We start from the raw sequence: 18,736 nt of genomic DNA, 5'->3' as shown, positions 1-18,736 counted from the left end.
TGAAAGCAGCAAAAACATGTTTTTCAAGGAGAACACAAAAAGAAATGGTATATAGGAAATTCAGCCGACGAATTTTTTAATTTATGTTAAAGATTATTTCAATGTCATATTTCACTGAAGAACCAAACACTTGCTGGTAGTTCATCTTAACGACTTAAATACAATCCTTCATGCCTCCGGCTCCCTCTTGTGGTGTATCGATGTGGAGCTTCCTTACAGACCACACCTTAAAACATCTCACTGCACACCCAAGCTGTGCCACCAGCAAATACTCCTGAAGAGGTGCTGAATGTTCTTCATGACTTCCATCTCTGTATTTTGGGCATCGGTATAGGAGATTTTTACACTGCAATTAAGAATTAAAAACCTTTGGCCGTGGTTATCTCTCCCAGTATTTTTCACTGTCCCAAAGCATACTATCTGCCCAGCAATAATAAGTTTCTTCTTTTTCTTTATTTCATTTGATAGATTATATATATATGTATATACACACAGTACAATATTTTTCTTTTGTGATAGAGAATAAATGAGAGTTTTCATTGCTGGTTGTTCATTAAGTCAACAGATTCCAGTCAATAATGAAAAAAATTAAACATTTAATATCAAAAGCAACTTCAAGTATCTTCTATACATTTTAGTATTCAGTATATAGTAAGGTGGTTTGGGGGTTTTCTTTTTATATCAAAAGTGTATTTGAATAGACTATTTTTACCCTAATACTTTAGAGTACTATTCATATCAGGCATGGAGTTTAAAATTATGTGTCTCATGGTCCCAACTAGCTCTTCACAAGAACCATAGTTCACTTGTACAATCACAGCGTATGTTTCAAAACAGGGTTTAATCATCAGCGAAGTCAAGATGCAATTACCATGTTTAGAAATGTACCATTTCATTCTCCTACAACAGGTCAAGCTATAGTCCTTGACGTGAAGCAATGTACAGCACCACTGTTTGTAAAACAATACCTGACCTAGGCATAAATAGTACTGAAGTTCCCAGAGCTATTCATCCCTTTACCTTTCCGTAAAAAAATAATTCAACTTAGGCGTATATTGCACTAATTTTATCATACTGGATAGCTCTCACCCTGCATTATCTGTTCTCTTTGCTTAACTAAGATTACACTAGGGCTTTAATTTCCACGGAAAACCTGGGAATAGGGCAACAGACACACATAGGGTGTGCAATAAAGGGATATCTATAATGTCAATAGTAATCTCAGAGGCATTCACAAAGGAAACTACACATTAGATTTGGAGATCATTTTCTCCAGTAGATTCATCATTCTTTCCTGTAACTGTAAGCTTTGAACTTGAATGATGTTTTGCTGATCCAGAATCCTGCGCACTTCTCTACAGGTTTCCTCCATAGCTCTGCTCAACTTCTTTTGTTCTTCCAACATGGCCTCCATTAATTTTAGCTTCTTCTTTTGGAAGCTGCAGCTTTGCATTTTTCTTTTCTTAACTGGTCTTTCTTCAGCTCTGAAATGTGAATATTTGTTAACAATTAAACTCATCTTTATTAAAACAAACAAACAAACAAGCAATTATGTTAGAACCTAAAATTCTATACTACATTCTTGGCCAAGCTACAACCTAGTCCTATTTTTAAACGCCTCTGTGTTCTCCAATAAATTCCCTCTCAAGTTCATACCAATACATAAGTATTTACTGTATTATTGCATAGTGTTACAGACTGTAAAAAAAAAAAGTTTTCAAATCTCATTGTTTTTAATAGGAATTTTCCCTGCAGAACCCCAGGCATCTTTTTTTTTTTTTTTTAATCTTGACATTTCTTACACATTGAATTCATAAACTGCATTGGGAGAGACATTTTGCTCATCTGGCTATTAAAACTCCAATTTTAAAGCTGCAATAACGATCCTATCCAGAGAAAGTGCTGCACTGTCATGTGTGGTGGTAAGTTACAGCTTGTTTTTTAAAGCATCGCATCAGTAAGGCTGGTCCCACTACAGAATACTAGTCTCAGAATTTGCCATTGCACTGAGACACAGCAGTTGCACTGACCACTCATTTATATAGTCCATCACAAAACATTATAAACAACATAAAAGTTTAGCAGGATACAGCTTACAAGATTCCCTCTTTTCTTAGTGGATGAGGGAAGGGCTGTGGATGTTGTCTACCTGGAGTTTAGTAAAGCCTTTGACACTGTTTCCCACAGCATTCTCTTGGAGAAACTGGCTGCTCTTGGCTTGGACGGGTGTACTCTTCACTGGGTAAAAAACTGGCTGGATGGCCGGGCCCAAAGAGTTGTGGTGAAGGGAGTTAAATCCAGTTGGCAGCCAGTCACAAGTGGTGTTCCCCAGGGCTCAGTACTGGGGCCAGTTCTGTTTAATATCTCTATCAATGATCTGGACGAGGGGATCGAGTGCACCCTCAGAAAGTTTGCAGACACCACAAAGTTGGGTGGGAGTGTTGACCTCCTTGAGGGCAGAAAGGCTCTACAGAGGGATCTGGACAGGCTGGATCGATGGGCTGAGGCCAATTGTATGAGATTCAACACGGCCAAGTGCTGGGTCCTGCACTTGGGTCACAACAACCCCATGCAACGCTACAGGCTTGGGGAAGAGTGGCTGGAAAGCTGCCCAGCAAAAAAGGACCAGGGGGTGTTGGTCAACAGCTGGCTGAGTATGAGCCAGCAGTATGCCCAGGTGGCCAAGAAGGCCAATAGCATCCTGGCTTGTATCAGAAATAGTGTGGCCAGCAGGACTAGGGAAGCTATCGCCCCCTGTACTCAGCACTGGTGACACTGCACCTCGAATACTGTGTTCAGTTTTGGGCCCCTCACTACAAGAAAGACACTGAGGTGCTGGAGCGTGTCCAAAGAAGAGCAACAAAGCTGGTGAAGGGTCTAGAGAACAAGTCTTATGAGGAGCGGCTGAGGGAACTGGGGTTGTTCAGCCTGGAGAAAAGGAGGCTGAGGGGAGACCTTATCGCTCTCCACAACTCCCTGAAAGGAGGTTGTAGCGAGGTAGGTGTCGGTCTCTTTTCCCAAGTAACAAGTGATAGGACGAGAGGAAACAGCCTCCAGTTGCGCCAGGGGAGGTTTAGATTGGATATTAGGAAAAATTTCTTCACTGAAAGGGTTGTCAAGCATTGGAACAGGCTGCCCAGGGAAGCGGTTGAGTCACCATCCCTGGAGGTATTTAAAAGACGTGCGGATGTGGCACTTAGGGACATGGTTTAGTGGTTGCCTTGGCAGTGCTAGGTTGACGGTTGGACTTGATGATCTTAAACGTCTTTTCCAACCTAAATGATTCTATGATTGATCACATTTCATATCTCCTTTTAGAGACATTTGCCAGTTGCACTTTAAGATTTTTTTTTTTTAATTAAATGTATTTATCACAAACATAATATACTATGGCTACCTTCTCCTCATATTTAGGTTAATGACAAGTTTTATCAAGTAGGATAGCTAACAAAACAAACTATTCTTCCCTTCAAACTCCTAACATTTTAACGGACATTTCAAGCACGCTATAACCCTCTGCCTATAGTTTTGTTTTCACCATAATATAAAGGCAAGACTCTATATTCAATATTGTAATTGATTGCTATTTGGATTTAAAAAAAAAGTTCTTCTGAAATTCAAAAAGAGTATTTGTAGTCCTTGGAGAACTTCCGATTGCCAAATCCAAGTCTGTCTATGTATCCAGTCATGTTGATGTTCCTCTAGCAGAATGTCTCTAAGCTCTCTCAGGGTGTAAAAGTTAGACAAGCATGTATCAAACTGTACATCCTCATCTGAAATCTGTAGAACTGGCATGTGCAATCTGGGTAATATTTTAAGAATTTCGTCTGTGCTGCATCATGCTCAGTTTCTGTTTTGGAAGAAAGAAATAAACCTAGGAATAAAGACAGTGCTCTCAAGGTATATAGTTCACATGGCTGACCTAAGTTGGGGTGACAGTGCAACACATTAATTCAAAACCAGCCTACATGGCATACAAGTCGGAACACACACACGTAGAGCTGTTTCTCTTAACTTGTAATCTAAGAAGCAAGCATGCTGAATTGTGAAGGAGGAAGAAAGGCAAATAGAAGGCAAATGTGTAAGTGTACTACACATCTTAATAACCTCCAGTTACAGCTGGATAACTTCTTTTCTAACTTAAAGTGCTAGTCCACGTGTTCATTCACACTTTTTGTAACTCCAGATTGGAGTCCCCAACATCAAAGTTATCTGATGTTGGGTCTTGAAGTCCCTTCACACAAACAGCAATCTCAATCGTGTTCTGCGAAAAGCAGTATTCTTTCTAGGTGAAATGCAATAATGAGATAGCACAGTTGTGAGTAGTATGCCATGTCAACACCTTGCAGATTTCAAGACATCCTTGAATAAGGATAACTTGAACTCTTGAGGAATGTGTTTTTATTAATGTGAAGAAGGGGAGTGGGGAGGGAGGTCACTCAGCTGTGACAGATTTGTATCATAATTTCATTCATGTTCTTATCCTACTTGACAGGCTTTGTGCAACAGTGACTGTGACATTCAGATCTCTCAGCAAGAGAAATAAACAATCCTAAGCACCTGAAAGACTTAATGCAAATATAACAAAAAGACACAAGCCCCTTGACATTTAAGAGTGCAGTGACCCCAAAAGAGTGAGGTCTATGAAAAGAAACAAGTGGATTAAATGCTATTAAAATCTTAGAGAAAAAATTAGAATTGGTCTTGAGGGAAACTGTTTGAGTGCTGTTTAGTCATTTGAATGTGCTGTCCCTCTGTGCACAGGTAAGAACGAACAACAGTCTGCCTTTATAAATGTACACTAACATGGTGAACAAAGACCACTGGCTTTCAGATTTTCCAAGAATTTAAAGTTACGTGTACAATTCAAAGGGCTTTATCACCATTACACTGCTACGATGATGCTAAGGGAAAGGAAAAGTCATCATCTTTATGCTAAACAAAACTTTGGAACATATACAAAATAAACTCACCTTTGCAGATTCTATATATCATATTTGATTTTGGGCATCAAATAAATGTGTAAAATAAATACATGCTGCTCTGCTCAAACTGTGGGTCAAGCTTGCAGCTGATCACTGAGATTATCACAGACAGACAATCCTGCAAGAACAGGTCTTGGCTGACAGCAAATTCTGTTTGCCCCCATTAACTCTAAGGGCCAGAATGATTTAAAATGTGGTTCTCAAAGAGGTAAAGCAAGTGGAAAAGGTTTACAGTGGTCTAAGGACAATATTGAATCTGTTATTCCAAGGTTCCCATCACTGCACTCACATTCACAAAGAATGCATGCTTTCTGGTAGGCAGAGCAAGAAACTTTCTGAAATGATGGTATTATTTTAGCCAAAGTCACCTTTTGAATTTAAACTTGCCTTCACAGAGGATTTAAATATTGAAAACTCAGTGGATCTCTATCCTCTTCCCTATACAGTACTAGAAAGTAGCTATGGTAAGACCTCTTGTCTGAAACAAGTAAGAACTGGCTCCTAGAGCCACAAGACAAGTTGCGTCTTGTGAAAGCCCTGGTGAGAATGGTCCTTAAGAAGGAATGAGAGAGAAGATCTGAGGCATGTCAATGGTACTGAGCTGCACTGAGTATTGTGTGACTTTCTGGGCAATGGTAGCTGCCATTTGGTTTTTAATTTCAATCGAGACCAAAAAAAAACCATGAAACAAGGAGATTGAGTGATTTGGATTGAAAGATCTAAAATAAGCCTTATTTTTAAGAGAAGAAAAAAAAAATCTTTGAAGTGTTTTCCTAGAGTCTGTACAGGATTTTATCTGTTTTTCAGTTAAAAAAATGTGATCCAAAGACCTGTAAGATGTATAACCGTACGTCCAAGAAAATAACTGTCTTGTGCAGCTCCACAGAGGAAAGAGGCAAAATGCCTGGTGGTGATGGCAGCTACCTGGGGAACTGTATCAGCAGTATCTGCAGTCTGCTAATAACTGAGAAAGTACTCGCTGACAAGTGCTTGCTCAAAATCAGGTTTCAGCACAGAGAAGTCCCCCCAAAAGCCAGGGCACAAAGATTCTTCAAGGGTCTCCAAAGTACTATGTTTGTTTACAATTAACAAACACAACCTGGTAATTAGACAGCCTTCATTGAAAAGAAATACTTATTTCAGACACTCCTAGCTTTGGTGGTGTTCCCAATCTCCTTTTCTCTCCAGCCATACTGACTATCAATGAGAGGGTTTTATGATCACTCACAAGTCCATAGTAGGGACTTGGAATTTACAATCCTCTCTTCTTGCAGAATAGCTCTTGAAGGAGAGCTCTTGAGAAGGGGTCTACAAAAGAAGGATCAAAAGAATCTAATTTACAAGTAAAGAACCCTCAGCAACATGAAACAATGTAAAACGTCCAGTGATGCCTGAAGGAGTTATTTGAATACTGAAGTGTTTCCTCAGATGCTGAGCCGTCTTTCTTGAGATGTTCTAGATATCCTAGGTACCATGCCAGAGAGACCTCTCCAGTGTCAATAACTTTTTATAACAGAAAGTCAAGAGGGAAGCAGGCATAGGAGTATGGGTTCAGCACTGAGTAACCCACCTGCATCAGTATCCTCAAATAGTTTCGGCTAGGAGTATGTCTAGTTTGGCGATCTATAGGCACGAACATAAGAAATGATCAATGTCTGCTGTAACAAACACCAATCGGTTCTTGTTGCTGATTCTCCATGTTGTATTCCTGTGCAGCCAACACCTCTGTGACAATAGGGGTGCAACAGATGCTGACAGCATCCATAGCCTCTGCCAAAGCATCATCTCCACTCTTTGCCAAGCCTAGTCTCTGAAGGTAGATTTTGAGATCTGGAGGAAAAAGGGGTCTAGGAAATCCAGGACCTCAAATACCATCTGCTGATACTCTTGGGCCTTCAGTGTCTACAGCAGGGAGCCTCCAAGAGAACTGGCACTGGTATTACTCTGACCGCACAAACAAAGTGTGGAAGAGCTCTGGCATTGGGACCATGTTCCAAGCAGAACCTTGCAAAGCTATTTCTACACTATGCTCTAAAACAGACAGGCAGGGTTCAAAGGAAGCAAGCCAAGGGAAAGAAAGTGTTCCATCTCATCTAGGAGGCTGAGCAGAAATGACAGTGTGTATCTGGAACCAGGAGGAACAAAGCAAAACCTCCAGATATAATTAGGCAAGATATTAGGCAAGTCTCAAATGCATTTTCTGTCTACCTATCTAAGATCAATTTAATTCACTGTTCAATTAAAAGTTCCTTAATTGATTGCCTACACTCGCCCAATAAGGCTCACTTCAGGGATGTGTGCAAATAATTAATGAAGCAGGAGTGGAGTACAAAGAGTAATCTGTCTACCAAAATGTATTACCTCCACAAAACCATAAAAACAGTTCTTCCTTTTTGACTGCTTCACGGCAAATGGGTCTCCAGTACCATTGGCTTCTGGAATTTATGGCTTTCAACAGCTAACAGCTGTTTCTGGCTTGTTTGTGCTTTTTTAGCTATGTACAAATCTGGGTAGGCCTCCATAACCCATATCTTTATGGAAAATAATTAACAATGATCTGGAAATAAGTAATATTAATATTAGGGATGGCACAAAGGTCTTCAGATTTTGAGGACTGAGGATGAGGCAACCTGGATCTTCTGGTAAACTAGGCTCATTCAAATACAGCCAAATGCATTCAGGAATTAATGAAGCTCACCCTTGAAGTAAAGTGTAGAAAAGAACCACAAAAATGGCTTGGAGCCTGGGCAAAGCATCTTGCTATGATAATAAGTCTGCATAATGAGTCAAGATGCACTACATAATGCGCATAGCCTAAAGCTCAAACTTCTTTGTAGATGCTGCCCATTCGGATTTTAAATAGCCATGGCATAATTTTAGAAAGATTACAGGCTTTGCCAAAACTGTTATTTCCTGAATTAGCATCCTCACCAAGTTTTAATGCACTTCTATTAAACAATTCATATCTTGGTTAATTCATGTTACCAATTCTTACTCTTTCTCCATGGGTAAACCTTCTGTATCAAATTATTTAATCTACATTTAAAAATTAAAGAATACCAAAGATGGTATGATCACGGTACACAACTACCTTGAGGCAAAAAGTGAAAAATACTGAAAGGGTCTCCAATATAGTGAAAAGAAAGATAAATAGAAGTAACATCTGAAAGTTTAATCACTATATTCACATTAGAAACAAGACACTGGTTTAAGCAAGGGATTAATCACTGGAACAGATCCCTGTAGGGACGAGTGAACTCTCCATCTTCTGAATATATCAGATCTAGACTGGATATCTAGTAAAAAATTTCCAAGAGTCAAACGAATCATAGAAACAAAGAAGTGGAGGACAACAGAGACATGGGGCTCCTCAGTGCAGTAGTCCTCTGCTGAAGGGAAACATGTCACAGAACCCCCTCTATAACATTTCTGGGCTCCACACCAGAATAACTGAATTCAAATACATGGATGATGTTTAACAAGAAGTCAGACTAGATGACATGGTGGTTTTTTTATGGTCTATCAATCTATTGAAAATAACTCTTTCACCCCCATTTTCAGTATGACAGAAATCGCAGAGCAGATGAAGTCTGAACCACATTGACAGTCTGTATAATTATGTTCTGTGATTACTTTAACAATGAAAATAAAGACTATAAATTAGTCCACAGGGTGAAAAAACACTGTTTTCAACTAGATAAAAAGTCATTTATAGTGGTGTCAGGAATTTTGATTTTAAAAGTTTAAGCTGCAGTACAACACTCCACCACATTGCATTGCACTATATTATCTGACCATAATACAATAATTCTATTATTGTCAGATGTTTTATGGACATTGCAGTATAATGCAAGCTTTGTTGAAGCCCAAGAGCAGTGTTAGAACAGTACTAAACAAATAGCGGGCACCCCATTAAAGGGAAATAGGGATTCCAAATGTTTGCCTCGTCAGCAACAAAAATAAAAGTTAAATTTATCCCACGTTAATTGTATTATCACTAACTAGCAAAATTTGTTTTTTGTAAGAAGGTCCCAAACTCAAAGAATTTCAAATAAAATGCAAAGAAACCTAGTTTCAACTATCTTTAGCTTGAGAGTATGTATGTATTGATTGAAGTATAAATCTTGGCATTTTTCTCTATCATGAAAGCTAAACACTAAATTCAATATTTTTTTTTAAGTTGTAATTTATATAACCAAGTAGCTTCCTGCTATGTTCAAGGCTACTGTGGAAAATACAAAGCTGACACTCGAAAGCTGTGTTTGAGAGTTCAAGGGAATAACAGTAAAGTTTTCAGAAGTTTAAAAGTTGACTTAAAAAAAAAAGTACTGTTTGACGTTTTTTTCACTATCCATTGTTGCCATAACATTATGATTTTTATTACTGAAGAAAAAAATCCCATAGCGTAAGCTTACTTTGCACACTTGACTGATCTGTGTCTGCTTCATAGTAAAATAAGGAATATACAGTTGTAAAATATACAGCTGTAAAATGTATCTATATTTTACATATAGAGATGTGTGTATATTTTTCAAAATATGTTTCAAAATAATTGTTTTGCATAGCTGTAAAGTACAAAAAATGAGAGGGAAATTGAGGACCTGAAACGTTCTTTTAATTTCAAATCCCAGTATTATCTTTAGTTCCTTTTTTGAATCTGTTAGATCAACTGTGTACCGTTTAGAGGCAAGGGCATTTACAAAAAAGCCAAGATGGACCCAAATTTTGTATGCGAATTCTTTTGTCTATTGTTGGCTGTTTCAAAGTGTTTTTCAAATACAGGATGACACACTAATTACTTAAGCTGAAAATTGCTTCTCAGTTCATAATTTTCCATTAGTAACTTTAAAAGAATTATCTTCCTTGTCTTACCATGGCACCTCTAAGTGGTTTTAACCCATCTGATATCATTAGCAAGTGCTGTATTTCCTTCTGGCCAAGAAAGGGCTCCCTACTCTTCTTTCATTCATCAGGCTAAACTTAACAGATCAAAGCTGTACAAGCTTTTCGAAACCCCCTATGACTATTGGAATACCACTTTTTCTCTTTCCAGATGTGTGCCCCATTAATATCACAAGCGCCTTCTAATTTTTAAACCAGTCGCGATGCTCACCTGAAATGTTATACTAATCTCTCAAGTGGTATCTACTGCTCAAGTTTTTCTTTTTTTGAACACAGCAGAACTGTATTTTAACTTGTGAATATGTACATACGTTGCCGTTAAATGATATGCACAATAGTATATTGCACAGGATTCTTTTCTAGTAGAGACTGTGAGAGCATGGCTGCATTCGAAAGTTAGGGAGCAACGTATTATGGAGGTCCTACCCCACTGACAGCTGACCTACCCTTCCCTCCAGCTCCCAAACCCTTTTGCACGGCCATCCTTAGCAGGCAACAGCAGCACTGCAGCCTGACCGACTGCAAGGACAAAGCATCATTACCTGCCATACAGACTTGCAGCCAGTTGAAAGCCAGCTTGTGCCATTAAAGGCTAGATTTAAATGATCTGCAGTTTCTAAATTGGCCAAGTAAAGTTAAAATATTTTTTACCAAAACAGGTTAGGTAATTACCTTGGACAAAGTGAAAAAAAACCACTGAACCTGAAGCTGGCTAAAATGCATTATAGCCTAAATGTTCTGGATCTTATCACTATGGAAATAATTCAGTTAGAGTGGCTTAAGTCCACTTTAGCTGTAAATGAAAGCATCTACATGAGAGTGGGAGTCCACGTGCAAACTGTAAGCACAATAGATATGCCTTTGTGGTTGATTAGCTTGACTTCTGTGGTGGCTTGTCTACACTCTGTAAGGAAGCCTGGTGTGGTGACCTCTGTCCTCCCCTATGGTACAAAATCTGTGTTGTCCTGGAGTTGTCCCTAAGCTGAAGAAACTTAACATCTGGCATTTTTAAAAAGTCTGATGTTATCAAATAGTCTAGTGAATAAACTATACCTCATGTTTGTGGAAAAATGACCTTCTAATTAAATATTAAATAACCTTATTGGAAATCAAATTGTGAATTGCAAAAAAAGTTATTGCATCAGAAATGTGATCTTGGAGTTCACAAACCCTAAAAATCAAGGGTTGTGTATCAGGAATATCAACTACTTAAATGAACTAGGATGAAAAAAATTGTTGCTTGTGAACAAAAAGGTTGCTACAGTTCAAGAATTACACAACCTAATATATATTCAGTTGCCAAAAAAGAAAAGTTTAAAAAAATAATCAGCTATTCAAGGGCTATTTGCTTGAATGATTGAATGAATTTACCCTAGTTTTATTCATCCAAGAGTAGGCCTGGAAACAATAATCCAAACTTGTTAGGTTGGTTCTTCTTCCAGCTCAACACCTTCTCAGTTGCATGACTGACAGATAATTTTACTGTTATAGTTAAAGCCTCACAGACTCATGATAAGGATCTCTAGGACCAACTTTTTTTCCTGCCAGAAAACTGTAATCAACTCTTATTTCACACCACTCTGGATGAAAAATGAGACCAGTAAAGTCTAAAATTTGTATCAAGTGTACAACCGTGCCTTTTGTTAAAACGCTGCCTTTCAGAGAACTCCAATCTTATCAAAAAAGGAAACACATGTTTGCATTCTCAAACTAGTATTTACTTTGAAAAAGTGACATTCTCAATTGTATTTAAGATGTTGCAATGTACTTTCAAACTGCATGAGTAGCATTTCAGCGTCCACAGAAATATTTCGTTTGCATCTTTTCACCGTTTTAATAATAGCTGAAGCCAGAGAAATTTCATACTCATACCAAAAGCAAAACTAGAGCAAGCCAAAAATCATCTAAGCAGTATGTTATATCTCTGATTGCACTGCAGGACTCTCTTGAACATGCCTGTATTCCTATTATAAACACTCTACCTCATGTGAGCAGTGACATGCATGCTGAGTTTTGGCAGTATTATACAACTTTTTGCCCAGTCCTCCTACTCCCTTCCAGTCTCTCATAAAGGAATAAAGAAAATGCCCTAATTCAGCAAAGTGGCTGAGACTGGGGAACAGATCTCATCTGTGATTTACAGAAAAGATACAACAGCTGTTAGAGGAAAATGTGCTAGGGTGTCCCCTTTACATAGCAGATCCAGTTCATTCTGTGAAATACAAGAAAGGGGGAAAAATAGATGCTACCTCAGCTTGTAAGAAAGTAAGCTTGACGAGCTCTCTGAATGTTCATCTTCAAAGCACTCTTCCCTTCCTTCATATGTAAACTGGTTATATGGCAAATACAGAGGTGTAGACTTAGCTGATGGAGACTGCGAGGCCTCCGTCTGTGATGTAGAAGGACCTGGTTGCTGATTTTCATGCATTTTCACATCACTGTGGTCTGTCACTTTGGATAAGATCCTATCAATGGTTTTGTAGTAAGGCCAGTCAGGTGCAACAGTTTCACTGTCAGTCATGCATTTTAATTTCCTGTAAGAAAAGGCATACAACGTTAAAGCTTGTTTTCCTATAAAAGTACTTTTCATACAGATCTTCTATCTCAAAACATTTGTTCTGGTCACATTTAGGAGTTGAACTGAATGCTTTTAATGAGAATAAAATTAGGCACTTTTTTCTTTCAATCTCCAAGGAAGCTTTCATTTTCTTTTCCTCATTTTGACCTGTGATTAAAAGTTGTATGTAAACTCCAAAAGAAATTCAATACAAATAAAGAACATTATAACTTCTAATGGAAACAGTACTATGTTGGTTGTAGAATAATTTTTCTTCCCCTTACGGAGTGCCAGACTAACCAATCTGACAGCAGTCCCTGACAACTAGAGTAGGCAACACACCACAGCCTTTACCAAACTATGGGCACCCCTGTCCTTCCATGCTTTGAAGAATGAATATTTATTTTCCATGATGAATACAAGTGGCTATAAATATAATTAATATCCTTTTCCTAATTTTGCCTAAAAGCTCTGAATTGCCTAGGTAAACATCCTAGTAACAACCATGAGATGTAGATGTCTGTTCATCTGTTACAGAATAAAGATCAGTGTAGGAAGAAGTATAGAATTTCATTAATTTACAAAAAAACCCAATGAAAACAATTAATAATGCATTATAAACAGCATGCACAAAAACATTACAAAGGACTATCCATCGTGACCTTGTCTTTCACATGTATCTTATTATGAGATCTATTATTCAGGCCTAACACAAAGTTCACTGCTATCCCACTTGGTACCCATTGTTATTTTATTTACTTCTACTGAGAAATATAAAACTGAGGTGTATAGATGAATTATACATCTCAAAGAATCTCCAGGCCCAGCTAGAGTCCCAAACTTTCTTTTCATTTGCCTTTCCCAGTTGGGATCTCGTTACTCTAAATCAAAATGCAGCAAGGGAACACAACAGGAAAAGCAAGACCAATGACAAAAGCTCCATTTTCATAAACCAGATTTCATTCAAATTAACAAAAAGTTGAACCAAATCTGATTCTCACAGCTAGCAAGAGGTTTCCATTTGCAGAAAAAAAGGATAAAAACTATTCCTGGACACCTGGCCCACCCCCTTTTCTTGAAGCCTTTCAGGTTTTTCCTCCTCAGAATCCATCCTGCCCACACCGGTCCTGCAAAGGATAGAAGTAAATAACATGTAAACATGATAAAAATGGTGCCAAACTTAAAAGTGAGAACTTGAAGTTCTTCCTTTTAAATAGCTCTCAGCCTAGGGTAAGGGGAAATCCACCAGCGAAGAAAGAAGGCAGAAAGATTTGCTTAGATTTCAAAGCCATTTAAGGATTCTTCTTTTTTTTCTCATCCTTGCAAGGTCTCATGAGCTTTTCCAGCAATTTAGAAACGCACATCATAGTCCTGCATAGCAAAGTCTCCACAGCCATCTGTATTTTTATGCCTTCTATGCATTCAAAATTTCAATTTCATACATGTTTCACAACCTACTGCTGCGATTTCATAGTCAGAGAATATCTAGCACAACCTACAAATACATGCATACCCATTCAGCACAGATACAAAAGAGCTAGATACAGGGCTGACAGCAACCATCACTTGATATTGATTATTTTTAGTTCAATTGTTTAGGCTATTTGCATAAAAAAACCACATCAATTAAACCACTATAAGCTACTAGCCAAGTCTACATTCCACATTTGTTTGCCCATGTTGAAACCCCCAATATATTCAAGCAATGGGGTTTAAAACATTACTATCCTCAGCTGCTCCTTGCAACGCATTCAGCATGGTCAGTCATCCCCACGGGCGAGACAGCAAAAAGCCATGCGTGAGCACATCTCAGCCATGCCAGTGGAAAGTCCAGCAGCTGCATTAAGACTTCACAGGACGTGGTTTGAGCCTTGAGGACTGCAAAACATTGTGCCAAAAAGGACGGGAAAAGCTCAGAGCTGCTATTCTGCTGACTCTGCTCTGGGGGCAGACTTGTGTTTAGCCTCGCATTAGCTAGGACCCCCAAGTCCTCATCAGTAGAGCTGCTGCCCAGCCAGTCCGTCCCCAGTCTGTGTCAGTGCAGGGGATGCGACCATCCCAGGGGTAGGAGTTTGCATTTGTCCTTGTTGAATTTCGTGAGGTCCCTGTCAGCCTATTCCTCAAGCCTGTCTAGGTCCCTCTGAATGGCAGCCCTGCCCTCGCAAGTGCAGACTGCAGCCCCCCAGTTTGGTGCCATCTGCAAAATAGTGAGCATGCACTCCACCATCTCCTCCTTTGGGTTGTTGATATTAAACAGGGCATGTCCCAGTATAAACCCCTGCAGTCCTCCACTTGGAATGAGCCTCTAGGTAGAATACAAGCCATTAACCACTACTCTTTTTGCCCAGAGATCGAGCCAGTTTTTCACCTAGCTGGTAGTCCATCCATTTGGACTATAACATCCCAGATTGGATACAAGGATGTTCTCGGACACCATGTCAAAAGGGTTTCTACTGTCAAGCTAGACAACATACATTGCTCTACCCTCATCCACAGATCTAGTAATTTAATCACAGAAAGCAAGCAGGTCAGTCAGATATGATTCACTCTTAGTAAATCCATTCTGGCTATTTCCAGTCACCGTCTTCTCCTTTATGTGACTGGAAATTGCTTCCAAGATGGCTTGCTCTGTGATCTTCCCAGGAGTTGAAGGGAAGCTGATCAACTTTTAATTCCTGTTCTTGCCTTTTCTGAAGACGGGTTCAACAGTGGCCTTTCTTCAGTCCTCAGGGACCTCCCTCAAACTTCACAAATTTTCAGAGATGATTCCCTGACTCAGTCTTTTTCTACTACTGGTATTTCCTCTAACCCTGCTCCAGGCACACCAGACTGAGAGAACTGGGCAGTGAAGACTGAGATAAAGAAGGTACCAAGTATCCTCAGCCTTATTACTTGCATCTGCTTTCACTAAATCACCCACCCCCGGTGGTGATTTTCAGAGCAACCCCTGGTATCAATACAGGCTGGGGGACGAAGGGATTGAGAGCAGCCCTGCGGAGAAGGACTTGGGGGTACTGGTGGATGAAAAGCTGGATATGAGCCAGCAATGTGCGCTCACAGCCCAGAAAGCCAACCGTATCCTGGGCTGCATCAAAAGAAGCGTGACCAGCAGGTCGAGGGAGGTGATTCTGCTCCTCTAGTCCACTCTCATGAGACCTCACCTGGAGTACTGCATTCAGCTCTGGAGCCCTCAGCACAGGAGAGACATGGACCTGTTGGAGTGGGTCCAGAGGAGGGCCACAAAAACGGTTGGAGGGATGGAACACCTCTCCTATGAGGAAAGGCTGAGAGAGTTGGGGTTGTTCAGCCTGGAGAAGAGAAGGCTCCGGGGAGACCTTATGGTGGCCTTTCACTACTTAAAGGGGGCTTATAAGAAAGATGGGGACAGACTTTTTAGCGGGGTCTGTAGCAATAGGACAAGGGGTAATGGTTTTAAACTAAAAGAGGGTAGGTTCAGACTAGACATAAGGAAGAAATTTTTTACGATGAGGGCGGTGAAACACTGGAACAGGTTGCCCAGAGAGGTGGTAGATTTCCCCGTCCCTGGAAACATTCAAGGTCGGGTTGGATGGGGCTCTGAGCAACCTGATCTAGTGGAAGGTGTCCCTGCCCATGGCAGGGGCATTGGACTACATGACCTTTAAAGGCCTCTGCCAACCCAAATCATTCTATGATTTTATGAGAAGTTTTCAGGAGTAGGTATTTTGCCCGAATAGGTCAGTACCTTGGTTTTTATGTTTGACCTCAGCTGTGTACCCAGACCCTGTTTTTTTACAAAACTATCATGATTTTGAAGGAAAAGCTGCTGTTTATTATCTGCCTGCACAGCTGTAGAGTTGCAGCTATATAAAACCAGGTATTTCTCTGGCTCTGAATACATTGAATGGATACTAATTCTTCCACTTCTGACTGCTTACCATAGCTCTGGGCTAAAAAAAAGGCATCACTACCAGGAGGCAGGCAAGAGAACTTTGTTGGCTTAAAAGCAGCACCAGCAGCAACCATCTACCTGTATGGAGTCTGGCTCATACATAAAGAAAAAAGGATGAAATAGATGGAGAGATTTGAAGATAAGGGGAAAGGGAGTGTCAGTCCTTTGGAAAAGAAGTAGGAACGCTTCAGGTGGAGGTAAACAGGGAGAACATTCACTGGAATAGTGGAGATGGTCTGGTAAAAACAAACCAAATAGCTAACTTTGTAATATTAGTATCAAGTTTCAGGATTCACTGATTTTTAAATATTTTTTTCTACAACTGCCAGAAGTCCAGAAAACCTAGTGAGACAGCTGAGAGTTTTTGCCTGCATCGAGGTAAGCATAACCCTGGCAGAACTGAAGTCTAAAGCAAAGATGAATTCACTGCTGTCAGTCAGTCATTACCATAATTCATCACAGCAGGTCTTAGTTGCATCCAAAATGTAAAGTTGGGGTTTTTGTTTGTTTTGTTTCTCTGTGTTTTGGTTTGTTTGTTTCTTTTAATGAAAAAATGAAGACGTTAAAAAGAAACAGCACAATAGTAAGGCTGGGATGCAATAGTCCAGAAATGAGAGAGGAAGATGAGCCAAACATTCAACACTTTGAAATTGGGCAAAATCACTGCCTGAGTGAGCAAGCCAGGCACAAAAATTAGGTAAGAAACAGGGATAAGTGAGAGAGTCAGCAGAGCTTGCAAAATAAATTCACACTGAGTTTATCTAGACCTGTTGCTGCTTCATGAGGCTCTATTAAAATCCAGCTGAGAGCAGAGGCAACTGAGAACTCTCTCCAAAACCTCAGGGATTAAAGTGGAGTTTCCAGTGGACAGATATCTGAAGTATGAAAAACATTGTCAACCCAGTTAATCTGAAAGGTGGTTGCTTGTCTTATTGCAGAGAAGTGAATAAATTAATGGGCTTTGAGATCCTACAGCCAAAACGCTCCACTGAATGGACTGAGACAACAGTTGAGTAATTTGTGCTGCCATTGACCTTTCTGCAGACTTTACTCTCTGTGCCTATTAATCCACCTTCTAAAATAAAATTATTACAACATTATGTTCTAAAGAGTTTTTAAAAATCATCATTATTTAGTCAGTAAAAAGCAAGCAATCTATAACTTGCCTTTTTTTTTAGGCTTTGTTCAAAACACTATTGCTTTTTTATTATTATTACAGTATTTGGTATTACTACTTGCCTTAAGGAATGGATACAAGATCCATCCCCTGGGGTTTCTGAGAAAAGCTTTCAAAATAAATAATAAATAGCAACTGTTCATGAACCAATCAATGGTGAGGAAAAGAAAGATGTATGAAAGTACAGTACTAAGCTGTGCATCTGCTATAAATTATTGAAATTAAAGAGAAAGATGGTAAAATATTCAAATTCAACTTTCTGCAGTAATTTGGCTGCACTTATATTTTATCATTTGCTGTAGCAGAGGTCAAATATTCCAGTTGCTTAACGTCACAGAGTATAGCAATGGATTACATAAGCAACAATGTTTAATTGCTATCATGTACACATGAAAATAAAAAATTAGACTAATCTTTTATTCAAATCATGAGACTGATTCAAATTTACTGATCATTAACATTAATTGACTGCGACTCAAATCAAAAAGCAACAGCTGCATCCTGTTTTCTAGGCTTTGGGGAGGGTGATGTTTTTGAAAATAATAAATTTGCATTCACACAGTTCTTATTTTTAAACATCAGAAGGAATCAGTCAAAACTGTGGACCACTGTGCAAGCTTTACAAACTCTGCTTCCTTTTTATAAGCTAGTGTGTATTATGTCAGTGGAAATATTATAACAACAGATACGGTGCACTGTTACACATGAAGATCAGCATATTAGCGGTGACAGTACAGTGCTTTCTTTTAGAAGGACTAATTACAGGTTCATATGTGCTGAATGCCCCAAGTAGCCTACATAATAGAAAGAATTCAGCACACACTCTAAGTGATGCTAAACTGCAAGAGCTGGCATGCTAATCTCAGCAAAACTTTTGATGACCAGCACATCAGAAAGCTTAACTTTGAATTCCAGCAGGCTTGACTCAGCCCTTCCTGCTTCCAAGACGGATAAATAGGGAGGTTCACGCAGCTCATCGCACAGGTGTCTTTAAAACTGAACATTAAAAACCTGGTGGCTGATCTATCCACAGCAGATATTTCAGATTCTACAGCAATTCCTAAAAGCAGAATTTTACTCAAATGCACCTGCAAAAAAAAAAATTTTCCTTCCACCTATGGTGCTGTGCAGAATTTTCCACCCAGCCAATTTCCACGGTGGATGAAATGGTCCTTTAATATACT

The 18,736-nt window shown here is 39.3% G+C and overlaps 1 protein-coding gene across 1 annotated transcript in view; it reads right to left on the bottom strand.

The window, feature by feature from the left end:
* Positions 1–1,243: 1,243 nt before the first annotated feature.
* Positions 1,244–18,736, bottom strand: part of MSANTD1 (Myb/SANT DNA binding domain containing 1) — a 35,407-nt gene continuing 17,914 nt past the window's right edge. Inside the window, 2 exon segments of the mRNA XM_050896565.1 lie at positions 1,244–1,484; positions 12,137–12,421. Coding sequence (XP_050752522.1) covers positions 1,244–1,484; positions 12,137–12,421 — 526 coding nt within the window.

Source organism: Gymnogyps californianus, chromosome 4 (genome assembly GCF_018139145.2).
Source record: "Gymnogyps californianus isolate 813 chromosome 4, ASM1813914v2, whole genome shotgun sequence".
Classification (NCBI taxonomy): Eukaryota; Metazoa; Chordata; class Aves; order Accipitriformes; family Cathartidae; genus Gymnogyps; species Gymnogyps californianus.
The sequence above is the reverse complement of the archived record's forward strand: the minus strand, read 5'-3'. Positions and strand labels throughout refer to the sequence as shown.